This window comes from Leptodactylus fuscus, chromosome 4 (genome assembly GCF_031893055.1).
Source record: "Leptodactylus fuscus isolate aLepFus1 chromosome 4, aLepFus1.hap2, whole genome shotgun sequence".
In the NCBI taxonomy this organism is placed as follows: Eukaryota; Metazoa; Chordata; class Amphibia; order Anura; family Leptodactylidae; genus Leptodactylus; species Leptodactylus fuscus.
The window spans coordinates 121,099,434-121,120,685 of record NC_134268.1 but is presented as its reverse complement, the minus strand read 5'-3'; the positions used below and the strand labels follow the sequence as shown (position 1 = coordinate 121,120,685).

General features: G+C 38.9%; 1 protein-coding gene across 2 annotated transcripts in view; it reads right to left on the bottom strand.

The window, feature by feature from the left end:
* The window catches only part of GABBR2 (gamma-aminobutyric acid type B receptor subunit 2), a 639,056-nt gene that overhangs the window by 57,006 nt on the left and 560,798 nt on the right, over positions 1-21,252 (bottom strand). For both annotated transcript variants that reach the window (XM_075270993.1, XM_075270994.1), the window contains exons 14-15: positions 14,442-14,552; positions 9,618-9,842 (exon numbers count right to left, since the gene is read on the bottom strand). In XM_075270993.1, the coding sequence (XP_075127094.1) occupies positions 9,618-9,842; positions 14,442-14,552 (336 nt within the window). The remainder of the gene's footprint in view (positions 1-9,617; positions 9,843-14,441; positions 14,553-21,252) is intronic.

Genomic DNA, 21,252 nt, shown 5'->3' with positions numbered 1-21,252 from the left:
TACTGAGATACTATCTGAGTGCTGTCCATTGTTTTCAGAAACCCATTGACTTATAAGGGTGTCTGAAGTCTGTGAAAATGGACGGAGTGGTCACATAAACTTAAAACAATAGCCTTGTGTACGGATTCTATTTACAATAGCAGCTAGTACATGACCATGAAACCCTATTGTGTGACCTTAAGGTCTCCCAGTTCCAAAGGCTCATTTAATCTTAGTATATGGTATGGTATGGTAATATACGAAGATTAAATGAGCCTTTGGAACTGGGAGACCTTAAGGTCACACAATAGGGTTTCATGGTCATGTACTAGCTGCTATTGCTTGCTGTAATATAATTACCACCTTCTTTTTCTCCACTGGTGGGTTAGTAATCTGCAGTTTATAATCATTTTGACCTTGCCATGCAGGAAACTCGACATCTACATATCGACTTCCCACACAACTGTCAATTTAAAAACAGCAGTCTGAACCAATGATAAGTAGTATAGAAAGAATGGCTATAGCTAATTAGCATATGCATAAAAATGGACTTATTCAAAATCTACTGAGGCGATTTACATACAAAAGGTATGTGTGGAATAGCCTTTCTAAAGGCTATGCAAGGATGTGCTTATCTAAAAATGACTTTTCCTAATGATTGAGCCCCTTTTAAAGTTACTACTTTACTCTGTAAAGTTACAGAGTTACTACCATATAAGTGTCAGGTCAGTTTTGAAAAATAAGACTGTGTGCAAGATCACAGTGGACACTGCTACAGTTTTTGTTTTGTTTTATATTATTTCTGTGCCACTGTGGTTGCATATGTATTTTTTTGTATGTTGTGTTATATGTATTGTTTGTAGCTTCCCTATATGTAGTTTCCCTCTTTTTCAGATGTATTCCACAGTGGCCTGGTTCACCCCTATTTTTTCCCACATTTTTTAACCATTCCCAGCCAATCACTGGCCAGGACTTAAGGATGGAGACTGGAAGTCTACAGAATCATTTATTCAGTGCAGTCTAGTCCTAGCAGGGAATCTATAGAATACTTGCTTAGAGACCATTGGAGCCACTGAGGAAAAGTATGCTCTTGTAAAAGCTAAAGCCCCAGACACCATCTTTACAGCCCTGAGATGGGGAAGACGAGCTGTCCAAATCCTACCTGACGGGTGGAGAAGTTGAGGTATTCAGAACCTCCCAGCCAGTACCCATTCACATACAAGTAGCCCGGGATCATGGGACTTCATTAATTCAGCCCCATAGACAAATTGGGAGAGGCAGGACTTAGATTTATTGGAGTATTGAGACAGGCACCATATGCCATCTTAATTGTTTATTCCAAATTAGCCGCCCACAGTTGAACTCCATTACTACAACTTCCATAGGAAAGCTGCATATGTTCCTTGTTGTCTCCATCAAGTTACATCTCTGACTCCCCTGCACTGCCGCATCCTCAGTCATTCCTATGTGTATCAGGAAGGTTGTTTCCAAACATCATCACACAGCTCATAGAAAAAAAGAACCCTACGCCAACTGGAAGTGCCCTTGGGGAACTACTACCACCATCAGGTATATCGCAGGCCTTCTCAACATTGTCCATCCTAAAGTAGGTTGAATGTATTTGGTCTACAAGTGACATCACAACCACAGCTATTTCTCCTGGTTCCCTCCATCAAGTTGTGACATATGTTCTTAAGATGACTTTTGGTCATGTCCTCAAGGAGATAATATCTTTATTTTTGTAAATAAAAACTAATTTCATTTGTGAATATATTAATCTTCAGAAAATAATTTTTTTTGTTCACTTATACAAACTGAAAAAGCTTTGAGAGTAAAATGATTGGTCAAAAACTTGCAAATCATATTGTTGCTGACTAACGCTTAAGCTAAGTTACAAGCTAGAATTTTTGTTTCTAAAAGTAGTAGCAAAAGTCATTAGGTGACTGCCGAGGAGGAAGTTGATAGCTCTGCCTCTCAGTTTCTGTATTCTCCAAAGGGTCATCAAACCTCATAAAACAAAGTATTTTGAATTCTCTCGACAAAAATTCTTTAGAATTCTCCACTTTTAGCAACAGAAAATCTGAGCAAAGTGAAATTCTGTATGTAGACGTTATTCTTTGAGTCTGCAGTTTCTTTTTCTTTACAGTATTACAGTTCAAGCCAACATGTGAGTTATCTGTGCCAGCTGCTGACTTAGATCTTCAAGATCAGAAAGTTTTAAAGGCACGAGAGAAGTTTAAAGAGAAATCCAAGGGAGATGCTCGTGCTGATAAAGCAGTCTCTATGAATATGTTAATATAAAACTGACAGTCACAAAGGGGCATACACGTGTCACCAAATCTGCCTGAAGGTGAAATTTTAGCAGTAGATGAATGAGATACAGCCGCAATCAGCATCTCCTCTTGGCATTTGCTAAGGGACATAGGAGTGGTGGATCTTTAGTGCACTGATTTGCACCAATGATGCGCCACTTTCAGAGATGTCAACCTGGGAGAGCCCTTTACAGAGTGATTTGCGAATGACAGGTCATGGTAAAAGTGGGAGTGACCTTTTAAGGGGAGTGGCCTTTATGAAAGGACATAGTTTCATATATACAGACCCCACATAATAATATTAGACTCCAGATTTCTACTGGTTAATTAAAATAAACAATTGTACCATTTTTATTTACACCATTTAGAGATCATGTTAACTTTTTGGCAATACAAAATAATATTAGGACTAATAGTCCCTGCGGCTAAGTTAATAGAGTAGCAGCCTTGTATACTTCATTTCTTTCATCTTCACTCATACCTAATGAAAAAGTTAAACTTGATGGAGGAACTCCAGGCAACCTCCTCATTAATACTCACTGCACTGGGGTGACATCACAGTGCAGTGAATACTATTGAGCTTGTACCTGGGTGAAAGTGACTATCATCAAGGGTCCAGTCCCAGCTCTGACGGCTGGTGCCACAAATTATTCCCATTCATTATGGATGCACCACTGGGCCCCTTTCAGTCAGAGCTGTGACTGGGCCTTATTTAATTACCCACTGGAGCCACTTCATTGGTATATAGCAGGCCTGGCCAGCTTTCTTCTCCTGTCTACAGATGATGTCCTCCTCCAGGTAGCACCTGGCTGCTTATAGCAGTTGTGATGTCTATTCCATATAGTGTAAAACAACTACTAAACTTTTCATCTACACATACAGTCCTATGAAAAAGTTTGGGCACCCCTATTAATCTTAATCATTTTTAGTTCTAAATATTTTGGTGTTTGCCATTTCAGTTTGATATATCTAATAACTGATGGACACAGTAATATTTCAGGATTGAAATGAGGTTTATTGTACTAACAGAAAATGTGCAATATGCATTAAACCAAAATTTGACCGGTGCAAAAGTATGGGCACCTCAACAGAAAAGTGACATTAATATTTAGTAGATCCTCCTTTTGCAAAGATAACAGCCTCTAGTCGCTTCCTGTAGCTTTTAATCAGTTCCTGGATCCTGGATGAAGGTATTTTGGACCATTCCTCTTTACAAAACAATTCAAGTTCAGTTAAGTTAGATGGTCGCTGAGCATGGACAGCCCGCTTCAAATCATCCCACAGATGTTCAATGATATTCAGGTCTGGGGACTGGGATGGCCATTCCAGAACATTGTAATTGTTCCTCTGCATGAATGCCTGAGGATTTGGAGCGGTGTTTTGGATCATTGTCTTGCTGAAATATCCATCCCCGGAGTAACTTCAACTTCGTCACTGATTCTTGAACATTATTCTCAAGAATCTGCTGATACTGAGTGGAATCCATGCGACTCTCAACTTTAACAAGATTCCCGATGCCGGCATTGGCCACACAGCCCCAAAGCATGATGGAACCTCCACCAAATTTTACAGTGGGTAGCATGTGTTTTTCTTGGAATGCTGTTTCTTTTTGGACGCCATGCATAACGCCTTTTTTTATAACCGAACAACTCAATTTTTGTTTCCAAAATGAAGCTGCCTTGTCCAAATGTGCTTTTTCATACCTCAGGCAACTCTATTTGTGGCGTACGTGCAGAAACGGCTTCTTTCTCATCACTCTCCCATACAGCTTCTATTTGTGCAAAGTGCGCTGTATAGTTGACCGATGCACAGTGACACCATCTGCAGCAAGATGATGCTGCAGCTCTTTGGAGGTGGTCTGTGGATTGTCCTTGACTGTTCTCACCATTCTTCTTCTCTGCCTTTCTGATATTTTTCTTGGCCTGCCACTTCTGGGCTTAACAAGAACTGTCCCTGTGGTCTTCCATTTCCTTACTATGTTCCTCACAGTGGAAACTGACAGGTTAAATCTCTGAGACAACTTTTTGTATCCTTCCCCTGAACAACTATGTTGAACAATCTTTGTTTTCAGATCATTTGAGAGTTGTTTTGAGTAGCCCATGATGCCACTCTTCAGAGGAGATTCAAATAGGAGATCAACTTGCAATTGGCCACCTTAAATACCTTTTCTTATGATTGGATACATCTGGCTATGAAGTTCAAAGCTCACTGAGGTTACAAAACCAATTTTGTGCTTCAGTAAGTCAGTAAAAAGTAGTTAGGGGAATTCAAATCAATAAAATGATAAGGGTGCCCATACTTTTGCACCGGTCAAATTTTGGTTTAATGCATATTGCACATTTTCTGTTAGTACAATAAACCTCATTTCAATCCTGAAATATTACTGTGTCCATCAGTTATTAGATATATCAAACTGAAATGGCTGTTGCAAACACCAAAATATTTAGAACAAAAAATGATTAAGATTAATAGGGGTGCCCAAACTTTTTCATAGGACTGTAGTTGTTATAACCTGCTACTAATGCCGTGCACATCATCTGCCCTAGGGTAATGTCTCTGGAAAGTACATGACCTCTGAAGGATTCATCACTTCTGCTTTGCCAACTGCTCCACCACAACTTTGCTGTCTCCAATGGTAAACAATAAGATAAAGCGATTCCGACATCAGGTAAAGTGGGGTTGTACTGTAGTATAAGTGTGTACAGTGTGTGAATGAATTGACATGCAGTGTATAGTAAATGCTATACATTTGGCCTGTGGATTTGCATATAGAAACCATGTAGCTTATTACATATTTAGCCCTATAGATGATATTGTGGGAAATTTCATCTATAGACTCCAGAAATTCATGAATGAAGCAGATTTTTACATCCATAATATATGTAAACTACTGAAGAATTTATTTGAAGGCTTTAATGCATAGTGGTGAAATGTACAGTACAGTCCCCATGCATATACTAGTATATATTTATTTCTATACACACACACACCTGTCTTTTTGCTACTTGCACATATGCAACTGGTGGGGAAAGTGGTTGGGGCCGTGTAACAACATGTGACCACTGAAGACACTTACTTTACTTTAATACTAACATCATGTCTCCCATCACTATGTGGCGATGCCATTAGTATAGTATGTGTTCACTGTGGCCAATGGTGGGTTGCAGTGATCATTTGTGTTGCACATGTACTGATGGGCTGTAACAGTCAAGTTGTGTCCAATTCTTAACAAAGATGACAAGAAGAAACAAATCATAAGTGCTCGATCACCAGCAGGTGATGAGTACTTTTACTTTATTTCTTTATCACATTTGCACAGTTGTTTTTTACATTATTTTAAAATACTTTGATGTTACCTTTTGTTATGTGCCCTACTGATAAATCTGCCTCATGCTGCACTAAAGAAGAATATGACAGGCCACAGATACAGTGTATCTATATTAATTATCTTTCTCTTTGCCATAAAAGAGTTAACCGCCTTTCTAATATTGATTAGATATTGATTTCATATCCTTAGGATGGGCCACACACTGACCCCCTGACAAATGATATGAGGCTGTGGGTTTAGATGCTTCAGCGCTGCCCCATTGAAGTCTAGCCTGTGTAACTTCTGTCAGCATGTCGCAGTCTTTACTGTGCCATTTTCATTCTACTGCTGGCTGCTCACCCTAGAACCTAGCCCAGTCATGTAGCCTGTGGCTATATTGTAGATGGTGTATGACTAGAAACTATTTAATGTGGGGGTGACCCAAAAATGTACCTGCATGTGGCCCAAATCAGGCATGAGCTGTAGTTGAAATATTTGCCAGCCCTTGGGTAAGATAAATTTCAACTTTGGAGTTCAGGACCTTCTGAGTTGTCCCAGAACTATTTAGAGGCTTCTTCATAATTCTATTGTATCTCAGACTAATGGGGTATTTTGATTATGGCTGCAATGTAAATGCGAGTCTTAATAAATCCCCCTATTGTTTCTTTAGCATCTAATGCAGATTGATGTGAGCACTGACTGGTCAGTTAGGTCTGCAGAGATTCTCATCCCCTTGTCACATCTGTCAGATCTGCAGAATTCAGCAATGTAAGACTAGTCACAAATCCTTAGATATGTGAACAAGGGAACTGGCAATCAAGTTTCAGTAGCAGATAAGGAAGCATTGACTCAGTGCTGTGCTTGCTGAATTGTGAAGAAATGGAAATATAAAAGTTATATTTGGTGATAAGTGCAATTCTGTAAATTGGTTAAGTGGTATTACAAGTTTATTTTCTTTCAAAACCCTTTTTTTTTTCTTTTGCTTTGCACCTAGTTCACAGACTAAAAACATCTTAGGGCCCCATGTTGCGAAAACATTGCATTTTACAGTACCTACAAAGTGGATGGGATGCTGGCTAATCCAATCCACACATTGCAGAAAAAAATCTGCAGTGGTAAAGCTGCGTTTTCAACAATGCGTCAATTATACCTGTGGAAATTCTGGTGTTTTGCGCGCACACAAATACGCGCGTTAAAAAAAAAAGCCATTGAACTCAATGGCTAACAACATTTTACATGTGTATTTTTACACGTGTAAAATGGACAAAATGAGCGGAGCATTACATCGTGTGAAGGCAGCCTAAGGACACAATCCAATTTTTCACATGTGACAAACCACTGCTTGTCGTAATAACCTTGGAACACTTTACCTTAACCAAGTGATTTTCAGAGGTTTTTTTGTGAAATATTCTCATTCAACCTTTATTGAGGTTTTTGCACTTACGTATTAAAAAATATGAAATTTGGTGAGAAATTTGAAAACAAAATGGTAAATTTCACAGATTTTCACACAGATAGTCATACCACCCAAACTACACCCCTCAAGTAATGTATCTAGAGGTATAGCTATATCTTTTTACCCCACAACTGTTTCACATAATTAACATTGGAACGTAAAAATGAAAAATAATCTCTAACAAAATAATGCTTAAGGCAAATATTTTTCATTTTCAAACAGCTAAGAGCGGGTTCACACCTGCACCTGGTCTCTCAGGCAGAAGACGGAAACCTACAAAGCAGAGACCGGGTGCAGGTGTGAACCCGCTCTTAAAGGTAAAAAATGTACTCCACAGTTCATTCTCTTGAATACTCAAATATCGCAATCTCTCATATTTGGTTATGAGTATGTGGTTGGGCTTGAAATGGAAAAAGCACTAGTTGCCTTTAAAGCTGAAGCCATACTATTATTACTTGCAGTTAATCTGTGAAAAAACTACATTTCTAATTTTTCCTCCCTGCTCTCACTCTCTGTGTTCCCCTCCCTTCTCTATTCTCCCCTGCAATGAAGTCACAGGTAATAAGTCACTCGTACATCTGAGGTCACATGATACTGTGATGTTTGTTTAATTTACAAGTTTACTCCTCTCTTCCCTCGTGAGCAGACAGATGCATCTTGGGGAATGTAGTTTGTTCACATATTACCTGCATGTAAATAACAGTGACATAAACAGTCTCAATTAAAATAAAGCTAAGAAAAGGGTGCACAAGGGTATGGTGAGTACTTAGCACTTTTCTAGATGCATTTGCAGCTAATTTTTGGAAGCTGGATATCCCATTTAAGGCTAGGGCTTCATTGGATGTCCCGCGGCAAAAAAGTGTTGCAGGAAAAACCACAGCAGCAACGCATCGCGGTTCTTTCCAAAGCGCTTTAGACAGAAAGTTTACAGAGTTTTCCTCTGCAAATTTTCTGTTACTATTAACCTATGAGAAAACCACCGGCGTTTCCATAGCTATAATTGATATACTGTGATTTCCAAAACTGCTCCAGAAATTGCAGTAAAAACTGCGGTGCGGACACGCAGCAAAGTGTGCATGGGATTCGCTAGAATCCCATCTACTTTGCCCTTACTTTAAAATGCTGCTTGCTTTTAGAGAGCCTATAACAGCAATGATCATCTCCATTAACTCATTGTCCTTCTAAAATAAGGATGTTCAGGCGTCTGTCTTGGGTAGAGGGGACCTGCATGTGGTACAGTATAGACATTACAGAGTGTGGGGGCACTTTTGGGCCCATTATGTTACTGACCATAACTATTATAAGTAATATAAAAGAGATCACTACTTTGCAGGTACTTGGTTGGGACTGTTTTTTGCTAGGGGGTACTTCGCTGGAAAAGGCTGAGAGACACTGCAAAAAACTGATCCCCATGAATGGATCTATTCACCCTGTTGGTTTAATGGTTCATGTGAAAAAATAGTACATGCTTATTTCTCGGGCTGTTTTCACAGATACTTCAATAGACTCATGTTTATGAGGGATCCGAGAAGATGGATTACCCTAAGTACTTTTTCACAGCCAAGTGTACAGCACTGTCATGTGAATTGATTTCAGTGTAAGATTATAATTCATATTATTAGCTTCAAAATATGTATATCAGTAAAAGAGATGAAGATAAACAAGAAAAATGTGTAATAGAAAAAATGAAAGACTGTCATAGATAAAACATGTTTTTGCAAATAATTCAAAAATAAGGCAAAAGGTTTTTGGATTAGTAAATGGGGTTGAGCGATCGGGATCGGAAAAGATCGGATTTCAATCGGCGATCAAGTAAATTTCACAATCGCGATTGGAATTCTGACCCGATCTTTTCCAGCGGGATCGAGATCGGAAGTTATCTCAAGATTGGCTCAACCCTAAAAGTGACTTTTCCCATAGAGAAGCATTGACTAGGGTTGAGGATCGGGTTCGGAAAAGATCGGATTCCGATCGGGGATCGAGCACATTTCACGATCACGATCAGGATCGAGATCGGCTGGAAAATGATAGGAAATCGGATTTTAAAATCGATCTTGAAATCTCAAGATCGGCTCAACCCTATTAGTAACATGACTTTCATAGAGTTTTACTTTGCTTTAATTGCACAGATCTTCCATTAATGTTCAGTATACAGAATCACTGGAAATAAGCTGTAAGATAATAAGTCACCTATAAGAACGTTGATTGTGTTACATTCTGTATTGCTGAGAGATAGAATGAGAATTCGCTGTATGCTAGAACAGTTCATTTATGGATTATCATTTATTAGTTGAGAATGGATTTAGTGGCACCATCACAGGAATAAAAAGGATTTTGTTGACAATTTCTTCACCTATATACAGTATTTGTTACATTACAAATGTACGGAAGCTCCTAAGAGGTTAACAATGGTATGAAGAGCAGATGAGCATTACTGGTCTTTAACATGTTGTCTTAAATCTAGGTCACAACACAATGCATGTTAAATGCTGAAAGAGAAAAAATGATCACAGAGCAAAATAAAGTGAAAATGTGGATAAAAATAGAAGGCAAAATAACTTACCTTTGGCACAAAAACTAGACAGAGTGTGATGGTGCTGCAGAAAATGATGACTAAAGCCACAATACAGAACTGGACATTGGGTTGGTCTTTGGTGAGGAAGGAGACTGCTGCTCCTATAATACACATAATGCCCACGTTGTAGACACTCATTCCTATATACTTGCTATCATTAAGTGCTGGAATACTAACATTTCGTGTTTCCCAGGCCAAAAAGCAACCGAACAACTAAAAGGAAAAAAAGACAAAACTTTTTTTAAAAAAATGTATTACATTTTTTTTTTTTTTTTTTACTAAAGTTGTGTACGTCTGTGTAATCCTTTGGTTAGAAAACATATTTTATAGGTTTTAGTTCATTTAAACAAAATGACCTGCATAACTTGCAAAAACAAAAAGTTCATACAAATGGTAATATAGAGAGGAATAGGATCTTCCAAGTGTACCCTTATTTTCTATAGGTAAAAATTCTCCCTGGAGCCATATATGCAGACACATGTTCTGCAGTCTACATACATATATATATATATATATATATATATATATATATATATATACACACACACACATATACACTGTCTTGCGAAAGTATTCAGCCCCCTTGAACTTTTCAACCTTTTGCCACATTTCAGGCTTCAAATATAAAGATATAGAATTTTAATTTTTTAAGGAAGAATCAACAATAAGTGGAACACAATTGTGAAGTGGAACGAAATTTATTGGATATTTTAAACTTTTTTAACAACGAAAAAACTGAAAAGTGGGGCATGCAATATTATTCGGCCCCTTTACTTTCAGTGCAGCAAACTCACTCCGTTCAGTTCAGTGAGGATCTCTGAACGATCCAATGTTGTCCTAAATGACTGACGATGATAAATAGAATCACCTGTGTGTAAACAAGTCTCCATATAACTACACCTGCCCTGTGATAGACTCAGGGTTCTGTTTAAAGGGGCTCTATCACTAGGAAAAGTCATTTTTAACTAATCACACCTTTGCATAGCCTTTAGAAAGTCTATTTCACACCTACCTATAGTATGTAAATTTCCTCAGTGGTTTCTGAATAAGTCCGTTTTTATTCATATGCTAATTAGACTGGTGCACGATAGATGGTGCACACCTCTCCTATTGTTTTCTATGGGAGACTGCTGCTGATGATAATGACTCAGCTTCCTGTTTGCCTCACACACATAGGAGATAATAGGAGAGAGGAGGCTGCTGGGAACTTCCTGAGCTGGCTGGAGGCTCATTAGCATATGAATAAAAACAAACTTATTCAGAGACCACTGAGGCAATTTACATACTAAAGGTAAGTGTGGAATAGACTTTCTAAAGCCTATGCAAGCATGTGATTAGATAAAAATGACTTTTCCCAGTGATAGAGCCCCTTTAAAGCGATGAGAGCATCATGAAGACCAAGGAAAACACCAGGCAGGTCCGAGAAGTTTAAAGCCGGGTTTGGATACAAAAAATTTGAATACCAAGGTTTAAACTTCCCAAGGAGCACTGTGCAAGCAATCATATTGAAATGGAAGGAGTATCAGACCATTGCAAATCTACCAAGACCTGGCCATACCTCTAAACTTTCATCTCAAACAAGGAGAAGACTGATCAGAGATGTAGCCAAGATGCCCATGATCACTCTGGATGAACTGCAGAGATGTACAGCTGAGGTGGGAGAGTCTGTCCATAGGACAACAATAGGTCGTACACTGCCCAAATCTGGCCTTTATGGAAGAGTGGCAAGAAGAAGGCCATTTCTTAAAGATATCCATAAAAAATCTTGTTTAAAGTTTGCCACAAGCCACCTGGGAGACACACCAAACATGTGGAAGAAGGTGCTCTGGCCAGATGAAACCAAAATTGAACTTTTTGGCCACAATGCAAAATGATATGTTTGGCATAAAAGCAACGCAGGTCATCCCCTGAACACGCCATCCCCACTGTCAAACATGGTGATGGCAGGATTATGTTTTGGGCCTGCTTTTCTTCAGCAGGGACAGGGAAGATGGTTAAAATTGATGAGAAGATGGATGGAGCCAAATACAGGATGATTCTGGAAGAAAACCTGTTGGAGTCTGCAAAAGACCTGAGACTGGGATGGAGAATTATCTTCCAACAAGACAATGATCCAAAACATAAAGCAAAATCTACAATGGAATGGTTCACAAATAAACGTATCCAGGTGTTAGAATGGCCAAGTCAAAGTCCAGACCTGAATCCAATCAAGAATCAGTGGAAAGAGCTGAAAACTGCTGTTCACAAATGCTCTCCATCCAACCTCACTGAGCTCCAGCTGTTTTACAAGGAAGAATGGGCAAGAATTTCAGTCACTTGATGTGCAAAACTGATAGAGACATAGCCCAAGGGATCTGCATCTGTAATCACAGCAAAAGGTGGCGCTACAAAGTATTAATGCAAGGGGGCCAAATAATTTTGCACACTTGATTTTTCAGTTTTTTCTTTGTTAAAAAAGTTTAAAATATCAAATAAATTTTGTTCCACTTCACAATTGTGTCCCACTTGTTGTTGATTCTTCCCCCAAAGCAAAAATTTTATACCTTTATTATGTTCGAAGCCTGAAATGTGGCAAAAAGTTGAAAAGTTCAAAGGGCCGAATACTTTTGCAAGGCACTGTGTAAATCTATCTATCTATCTATCTATCTATCTATCTATCTATCTATCTATCTATCTATATACACAGTTTGCCCCTTTCATCCTGAAAGATTTACTGAGTTTTATGCCAGAGGATTAGAGTTCCCAAAGATTTACTGAGTTTTATGCCAGAGGATTTGAGTTTCTGGTCACATGACTTATTTATTAACCTTGCCTCTTATTACATTAGATGTATTCTCACTTCACATGAACTTGGGATCAATACTGGTGGATGAAATGCAGGCCTTGATAAATTCCCCCAATAAGTCCCTAATCAATAGTGGAATGTCATGTGTCCAGGATTCTCTTTTATTTATCGATTCCTGCTCCTGCCCACGGCTGCCTATGCTTCCCCTTCATCCCTTCAGGGAACCCCATGTGTCCCATATCATGTGGCTGTTCCTGAACAGCGTCAGAGCGTTGCTGCCACAGACCTGGTATAGGAGGTCTGCCTGGCATTTTTGAACCAAAACTGCTATTATTATCCTTAGACCCCAGAGTACAATGATCAGAGGCTCTGGGAAGGTAAGCAAACATAAAAACCAGTGTTACTCACCTCTCCTGGGTGTGGGTCTCCAGACCTCCACTATGATGTCACAGAAGTCATGTGGATCAGGCTGCCATCATAATACATACATCAAATACGCTGGCAAAACCCATATCTGTGATGTCATTGAAGAGGCCTAAAGACTCATGCCAGAGAACAGGAAAGGAGAGTAACACTGTTTTTTTATGTTTGATCATCTCCCCTGTGCCTGCAATCATTATCATTAGTTTGCTATAGGGCCCACTCTTTGCTAGTTACCCCTCTGTACTCAGGCCCAAGAAGGTGGGTTGTGACCGGATTTAAACTCAGAGGCCACCAGAATCCAACTTTCCAGGGTGAAGATAGAAACAATTCATGTGCCATCTTTCCCAGATAAATTAGCTGTTCCCACACCTCAAGGAATAGAAGGAGGGGGGGGGGCACCCTGGCAAGGATCATAGGTAAGCACAAGCCAGAAGCACCATCTTAGAAGAGACTGTGAATACATTGGAAACTTCTACACATTGTGGAAGCCAGCGAACAAGTGTCAGCCATACATCTCATCCAAACGTCTTAGAAACCAAAGGACTCTAAGTATAAGGTTCTTCTGTCTTTTCTCCTTCTATTTTTAAAACTGTTATGCTTATTTGTATCTTTTTTGTAAACATAGATCTGAACCCTTTGGGTATTAAATTGTTAAATTTAATGGTACTTTATGTGTACTCTACCCTTTTAAAGTGTGTTTGTAGCTGACTGCTAGAGAGATGCCTGTATACATTAGTGAGGTTTCTGCTGAGCATGGCAGGTCAGAAGTGGTGGCAGTGTATATTTGGAGTGCATGGACTGTGTTGGGGTGTGATTTCTGCTCAATTTGTAGCCTTAGTAAAGGGTGAATGCAAGACTGAGTGACTTGAGTGACTTGACCCCTGATAGTCACATGCTAAGATGATCCGTACGTGACAGAGATTAAATGGCTCTAGTTTGTTACATGATTCTAATATGTCCATTTTATTTCTTCTAATACTTTTTAAAGTGTTTACCCTCAAAAATAGTGGAGAATAAGTTAACATATTTTACACAAATCAAAAAGAGATTATTAGGATATTTTTAAAGGGTTTTCCCACAAACTAACATTTTTACATTTAAAGTTAAATATTTTTGCACATATAAATAAATAAAAATTTTGAAAAGTTTTACAAATTTTCTTTAATAGTCATAATTGTAAATCTTTTGTCTTGACCGGTTGCCAATGGATATGACCATGAATTCAGGAACTTTTAATGGTCTTGGTCAGAAACCCAGTTATGATTTCCTTACTGTGGGCAGGTTATCTTCTCATGCATGCACTCTCCCTACCTGATAACCTAAGTACATCATGTCCCAGACCATACAAAGTTTTTACAAGGAATAGAAAAAAAAAATCTTTAAAACTCTGGAAATTTTTGTTTATATTTGTAAAAAAGTTTAACATTTATTTGTCTGCCAATTTAAATATGGTTATGTTCAATGGAATACCCCTTAAAGAGTGAAAGTGTTTTTTTCTATAAGGATTTAGATATTGATGACCTACGACTATACTAAGGTCATCAATATCCTGGAAAATTCTTTTAATTATATGTCTGTTAATTTCTTAAATAATTTTCACTTACCATAAGAAGCCCTTTATAGGCATAGACAATTCCAAGCCAAATTGTCATATGAGTATTCTCACAATGCTCCAGAAATGGAAGAATGGCAATGTCTCTTCCTGCAGGATCCGGCTGAAAATAGACAAAATATATATGACAATTCCATCACTTTACAGCTTAATATGTCCTTTCAAGCATATTAATCACACTTTTACCTGCATGCCAAATTCTTACCTTTCATATTAACCCATTATTATCTTTCTCTTTCACTCACCTAAAATACTCAACATTTCGTGGGAAGTTAGTCAAAAGCAAAAATCTATTTTTCTTGTGTAGTAGGGCATATTAAACACTACATAATGATCATTTCTTTAGTGCTTACGGTGCTTCATAAAATCACCAGTGTGCATTCATCAGTCCAGATTCCCTTAATCTTCATTTACACATATACTAAAATTCCAATCTCTTCATGGACTTCTAGGGCCTTGTTGTATTAAGGTCTATTTTTCAAATTCATATTTTCAGAAACTGGAACCACTGGAAGATCCACTAATATTGTGATGAACCAGTTCGACCCAGACATGTTTAAATATATCCTAATGGAGCTCATTGACTCTTTGAAACCACTGGAAGATCCATTAATACTCTAATGGCCAAGCTTGACCCAAATGTGTTTACATTTATCCTTATTGAGCATTTACTGATTCTTTGAGGCATCTGGAAGATCCATTAATACACTAATGGACCAGCTTGACCCCAACATATTTAAATTTATCTTAATGGAGTTCTTACTGACTCTTTAACATGAAAACACAAAATGTTTTTTCTTTAGGTCTCTTGCTTTAAAAAAAAAGAAAAAATGCATAGAATACAAGGAAACCCAAAATTATATATAAAAAAAGTAATTGCTTTATATCAGGGGTAATCTTCTAAAAGAGCTGATTGTTTGGTGGAGCTTCACTGTATATTCTGTACACTGTATATTATATGGAATATAAAAACAAAAAATGTGCGAGTCTTCAGTAGTTGATACCTTTTTAATGGCTAACTAATAATGATGACAGATTACAACATTTCGAAGCTCTCTGATTCTTCTTCAGGTATATCTAAAAAATATTTCTGAAGGCTGCATATTTATGTACAGAGGGCACATAGGAATAGAATCCTAGGAGGGAGGGTGGAAGAGGGTTATTGGTTATTGATACATACAAATAAACAATTCATCAGTTTGTAATGTTCTTATCAGTTCAGAGAGTGTCTTTTTTGGCTGTTTCGGTTCAGTGATTTCTGTAGGATTCCATGAACCCATGTGACAGATTCATCCCTTTCTGCAATGTTTGAAGCAGGGTCATAAACTTGAACTCATAAATCCGTCTCTCGTTCCTGGATTTAAAATTCCCTCTTAAAACCAAAATTTTTATGTCATTAGTGATCTTCATTGCTGAAATGTTTTGACACGGGAAGGTCCATTCTTTGTTCTCTAATTGTATGACAATGTGAGTTAATCCATATTCTAAGTTTCTGACCAGTCTCTCCAACATACAAATTTTCAGTGGAACATTTGGTGCATAATATTAAATACACTACATTAGGTGTGTTACAGGGGAACGTACCTGGGATTTTATATTCCCTGTTAGAATTTGGTATCTCTATCTTGTCGGTGGTCAGTATGTGAGGGCAGGTTTTACACCTTTTCCGTCCACATGGAAATGTTCCTGTGTTAGTTGGAGGCAACAGTGAGCTGCTAGTAACCATATTCCTGAGATTTGGTTGCTGTCTATACCACAGGAGAGGGGGGTCTGTATATATGGATTGTGTGTGATTCCTCTAAGCATCTCCAGGTGTGATTTATATGGTCAGATATAATATGTTCAGATAATTTAAATGTATCAAAACAAGCAAAAATAGAAAATGTACAGCATGAAGAATAAAAACTCACAACATCCCCATTTTGATAACATTAAGTCATTCAACTTTCATTGCAGTCTTCTTCACCGTCAATTAATCAGCCTAGAGGAACTAGCAATTGATAGATACGATGGCAATGCACCACTGCCTTTCTAAATGACTCAGTCTGTTGCTATCTATGTTTTCCCGATCTCTGTAAAGAATCAATTTGATTAAAATAGGTCATATGTCCCTAAATCTATGGTTTGGTTATGTTTCCCTTCTAACTTAGTTTTTATTATGATGCAGTTAATGACATCAATGAACAGCAATCTACCTCTACCTTCATTGTAGAAGAACATTTAGGGTAATAATGTGGTACATTTTATCTTTATGAGCTGCTATAAATATTATTATATCATTTGTGGTCCCCAAGCCTGCAGATGCTCAGTACACCTGCAGGAAGCGGATGCTGAATGAATTCTTAGGGAAGCTATGGCGACTGTGATTAATTCACAAGGAGAGTTAATGAGCCTATTTGATATGAAGGCTGTTGAGATGCACGGCATAAACACTTGGTGGGGGATAATAAAGACAACTGAGCCATATTCCTGGAGACATTGCATTCACATAAAGATAGATAGTTTAGAAGATCATGGAAAGCAGATGATCTTCTCTGGGCACTGGACTGTGGAAAACCAGGAGATATTAAGTATCCTTCATTTCCACAACAATGGACAGCAAGTCATTTATAAAGGGTACATGATGCTGTAGAATGTATTATGTCATGACTAATGTAACTATAAATACTGAGATCTCCATAACACACACACACACACATATATATATATATATATATATATATATATATATATATATATATATATATATCTCCCTATATTATAAAAATGAATTTCTGTCTGTCTGTCTGTCTGTCTATCTGTCTGTCTGTCTGTGCTCTAATGCGAACCAAACGACTGGACTGATCTTCACCAAATTTGGTACAGAGATACTTCAGATATCCGGGAAGGTTTAAGACGAGACTCCAACTCGCTCGGACGTACCGTTGCTGAGATACAGCATTTCAAACACAGTGCCCCCCCCTTAGCCAATACAAACCTGCAAGACTTTCACTCATATTCCAACTGCAATACACACGGTCACTCCACATGCACAATACAACACTGATATCCAAATACAGATACGCATCAGAGGATTAGATACACAGATCAGCACACAGTATCACACACCAGAGGATTAGATACACGGGTCTGCACACAGTCCCACAAACCAGAGAATTAAATACGCACTTCTGCACACATTTCCACACACTGAAGGATTTGATACACGCATCTGCACACGGTTCCACATACCGAAGGATTAGATACAGGCGTCTACACACAGTTCCACACTCCAGAGGATTAGATACGCGCGTCTGCACACATTTGTACACGCCATAGGATTAGATACACGCGTCTTCACACAGTTCCACACTCCAGAGGATTAGATACGCGCGTCTGCACACAGTTGTACACGCCATAGGATTAGATACACGCGTCTTCACACAGTACCACATGCAGTAGGATTAGATACGTGTGTCTACACACAGTTCCACACGCCGAAGGATTAGATACGCGCCTCTTCACACAATACCACACAGGGAAAGATTAGATACGTGTGTGTGCACACAGTACCACACTTTGGAGGATGAGATACATGCCTCTGCACACAGTACCACAAGCCAGAGAATTAGATACGCGTCTCAGCACACAGTACCACATGGGGGAGGATTAGATACGCGCGTCTACACACAGTACCACATGCCATAGGATTATATACGCGCGTCTGCACACAGTACCACATGCTGGGGGATTGGATACATGCGTCTACACACAGTTCCACACACTGTAGGATTAGATACGCACCTCTTCACACAATACCACACAGGGGAGGATTAGATACACGTGTCTTCACACAGTTGTACACGCCATAGGATTAGATACACGCGTCTTCACACAGTACCACATGCAGTAGGATTAGATACGCGCGTCTACACACAGTTCCACACGCCAAAGGATTAGATATGCGCCTCTTCACACAATACCACACAGGGGAGGATTAGATATGTGTGTGTGCACACAGTACCACACTTTGGAGGATTAGATACATGCCTCTGCACACAGTACCACAAGCCAGAGAATTAGATACGCGTCTCAGCACACAGTATCACACGGGGGAGGATTAGATACGCTCATCTACACACAGTACCACATGCCATAGGATTATATATGCACGTCTGCACACAGTACCACATGCCGGGGGATTGGATACATGCTTCTACACACAGTTCCACACACTGTAGGATTAGATACGCACCTCTTCACATAATACCACACAGGGGAGGATTAGATACATGTGTCTTCACACAGTTGTACACGCCATAGGATTAGATACACGCGTCTGCACACAGTACCACATGCCGTAGGATTAGATACGCGCGTCTACACACAGTACCACATGGGTGAGGATTAGATACGTGTGTCTGCACACAGTACCACATGCCGTAGAATTAGATACGCGCGTCTACACACAGTTCCACACTCCAGAGGATTAGATATGCGCGTCTGCACACAGTTGTACATGCCATAGGATTAGATACACACGTCTGCACAGAGTACCACATGCCATAGGATTAGATACACACGTCTACACACAGTTCCACACTCCAGAGGATTAGATACGCGCGTCTGCACACAGTTGTACACGCCATAGAATTAGATACACGCGTCTACACACAGTACCACATGCAGTAGGATTAGATACGCGACTCTTCACACAGTACCACACAGGGGAGGATTAGATACGTGTGTGCACACAGTATCACACTTTGGAGGATTAGATACATGCCTCTGCACACAGTACCACAAGCCAGAGAATTAGATACGCGTCTCAGCACACAGTATCACACGGGGGAGGATTAGATACGCGCCTCTTCACACAATACCACACAGGGGAGGATTAGATACAGGCCTCTGCATACAGTACCACATGCCAGAGAATTAGATACGCGTCTCAGCACACAGTTCCACATGGGGGAGGATTAGATACGCGCATCTGCACACAGTACCACACGCCAGAGTCATTAGATACGCGCGCCTGCACACAGTTTCACTTACTGGAGGATTAGATACGCGCCTCTTCACACAATATCACATGGGGAGGATTAGATGTGTGCATCTGCACAAAGTACCACACCAACAAGAATTAGACACTTGCATCTAAACACAGTACTACACGGGGAAGGATTAGATACAGCTTTACTCCAGGTATCCATAACAACTGATCACAGGTTTTTCACTGACATCCAAAATGAGATACACATAATCACATGACGCTTATGGACATACACACAAACCACATACAAAATACACCAGTGCAAAATTGGACAATTCTTATGGGGCCAGTACACAAATATAAAATGTAATATACCCGTGCGAAGCCGGGTCCTCCCTCTAGTATATATATATATATATATATATATATATATATATATATATATATACACATACACACCCAAACAGTAGCCATGTCTATAGGTGGCAGTATGAAATGACCAAAGAGTTTGTCTAGGGTGAGTTCATATCTTTGCCGGTCTGGTCTACTATATAGAACATGCGGTGTCTATCGGTAACCGAAGTTTTGGGGGTCAGGCTCTCCATTGCTCGAGTCTCTCAGCGGACCTGAACAACGGATAACCCAGCACAGATGTGAACCTAGCCTTAGGGTAAATACTTTATGCATTCGATAGCTTTTCTCAAATGGATAACGAATATAGCTTAGCGCTGGTGCATAGCACAGACAAAACTCTCACTCTTCACATGATTCTGCCTCCCATTTTTTAAATGGGAGAAAGAGATCACAGCAGAATGCTGAAAAAAATAAGTATTCTGCTAGATCTTGCTGTGGCTATCCCCATTCATCTCTACATTGGCATTCCACAGCAGGGAGCTGGGGTGGAAAATGAAGGGGGTCCAAGGCAGATGTCAGCCTCAAATTTATTTTAATTTTCTGCCATGAAAATTGGCTCTTAACCCTTTAAGAATGGAGGGTAGTATTTATGTTGATGCTCGGCCTTCCAAATTTCATAATTATTTTCTTTTTCTGTCAATATAGCTATGTAAGGGCTTATTCTTTGCGTTATGAGTTGTACTTTTATTGCCACTTTCTTGGGGTACATATAGTGTTTTGTTTACCTTTTATTATCATTTTACTATGTTTAACAATAAAACAGTAATTTTTTAAAATGATTTTTTCTGGGATAACCACATCTAGAACTTTTTAAATCTTTTGTTGAGAGAGCTATGTCAGGGCTTATTAATTGCAGGTAAAGTAGCAGATTTTATTGGTACCAGTTTTTAGTGTGTATGATTTTCTGATTCTTTTTATTGCTATTTTTGTGGGAAGCAAGGTGACCAAATACATCAATTTGCACATTACAGTAATTTTTTTTTTTACAGCCATAAAATTTTTTGTTTTTGTATAGTGCAAACTTAGACACACATGTGGATACCTAACTGCTTGCTCTATTTTGTTTACATTATGTTTTTTGTTTTTGCTTTTTATTAGAATTTTTTTCATACTTTGTTTTTAACCTTTTCTTTTTTATTGGTTTTATTTTGGCTAGTAAAGTTTCTTAAGCAGTGATTATTTTATCTGGGTATGTAAATCCAGAGATAACTGTTCCATTTACAGCAATACCTGCTGGAGTGAGCTGAAAACTAGAAAGTAAAGGGGAGAAGAGACAGGAGGACAGCTGAAATCCTAACATGAGAAAGCACCTATAAGGCTAAGAACCCACAAAGTGTATTGAGGATGAAAAAGGCTGTAAAAATCGAGCACGAGGGTGAATAGCTTCGCCAGTGCCGCGTGTATTGCTGGAGGGCTG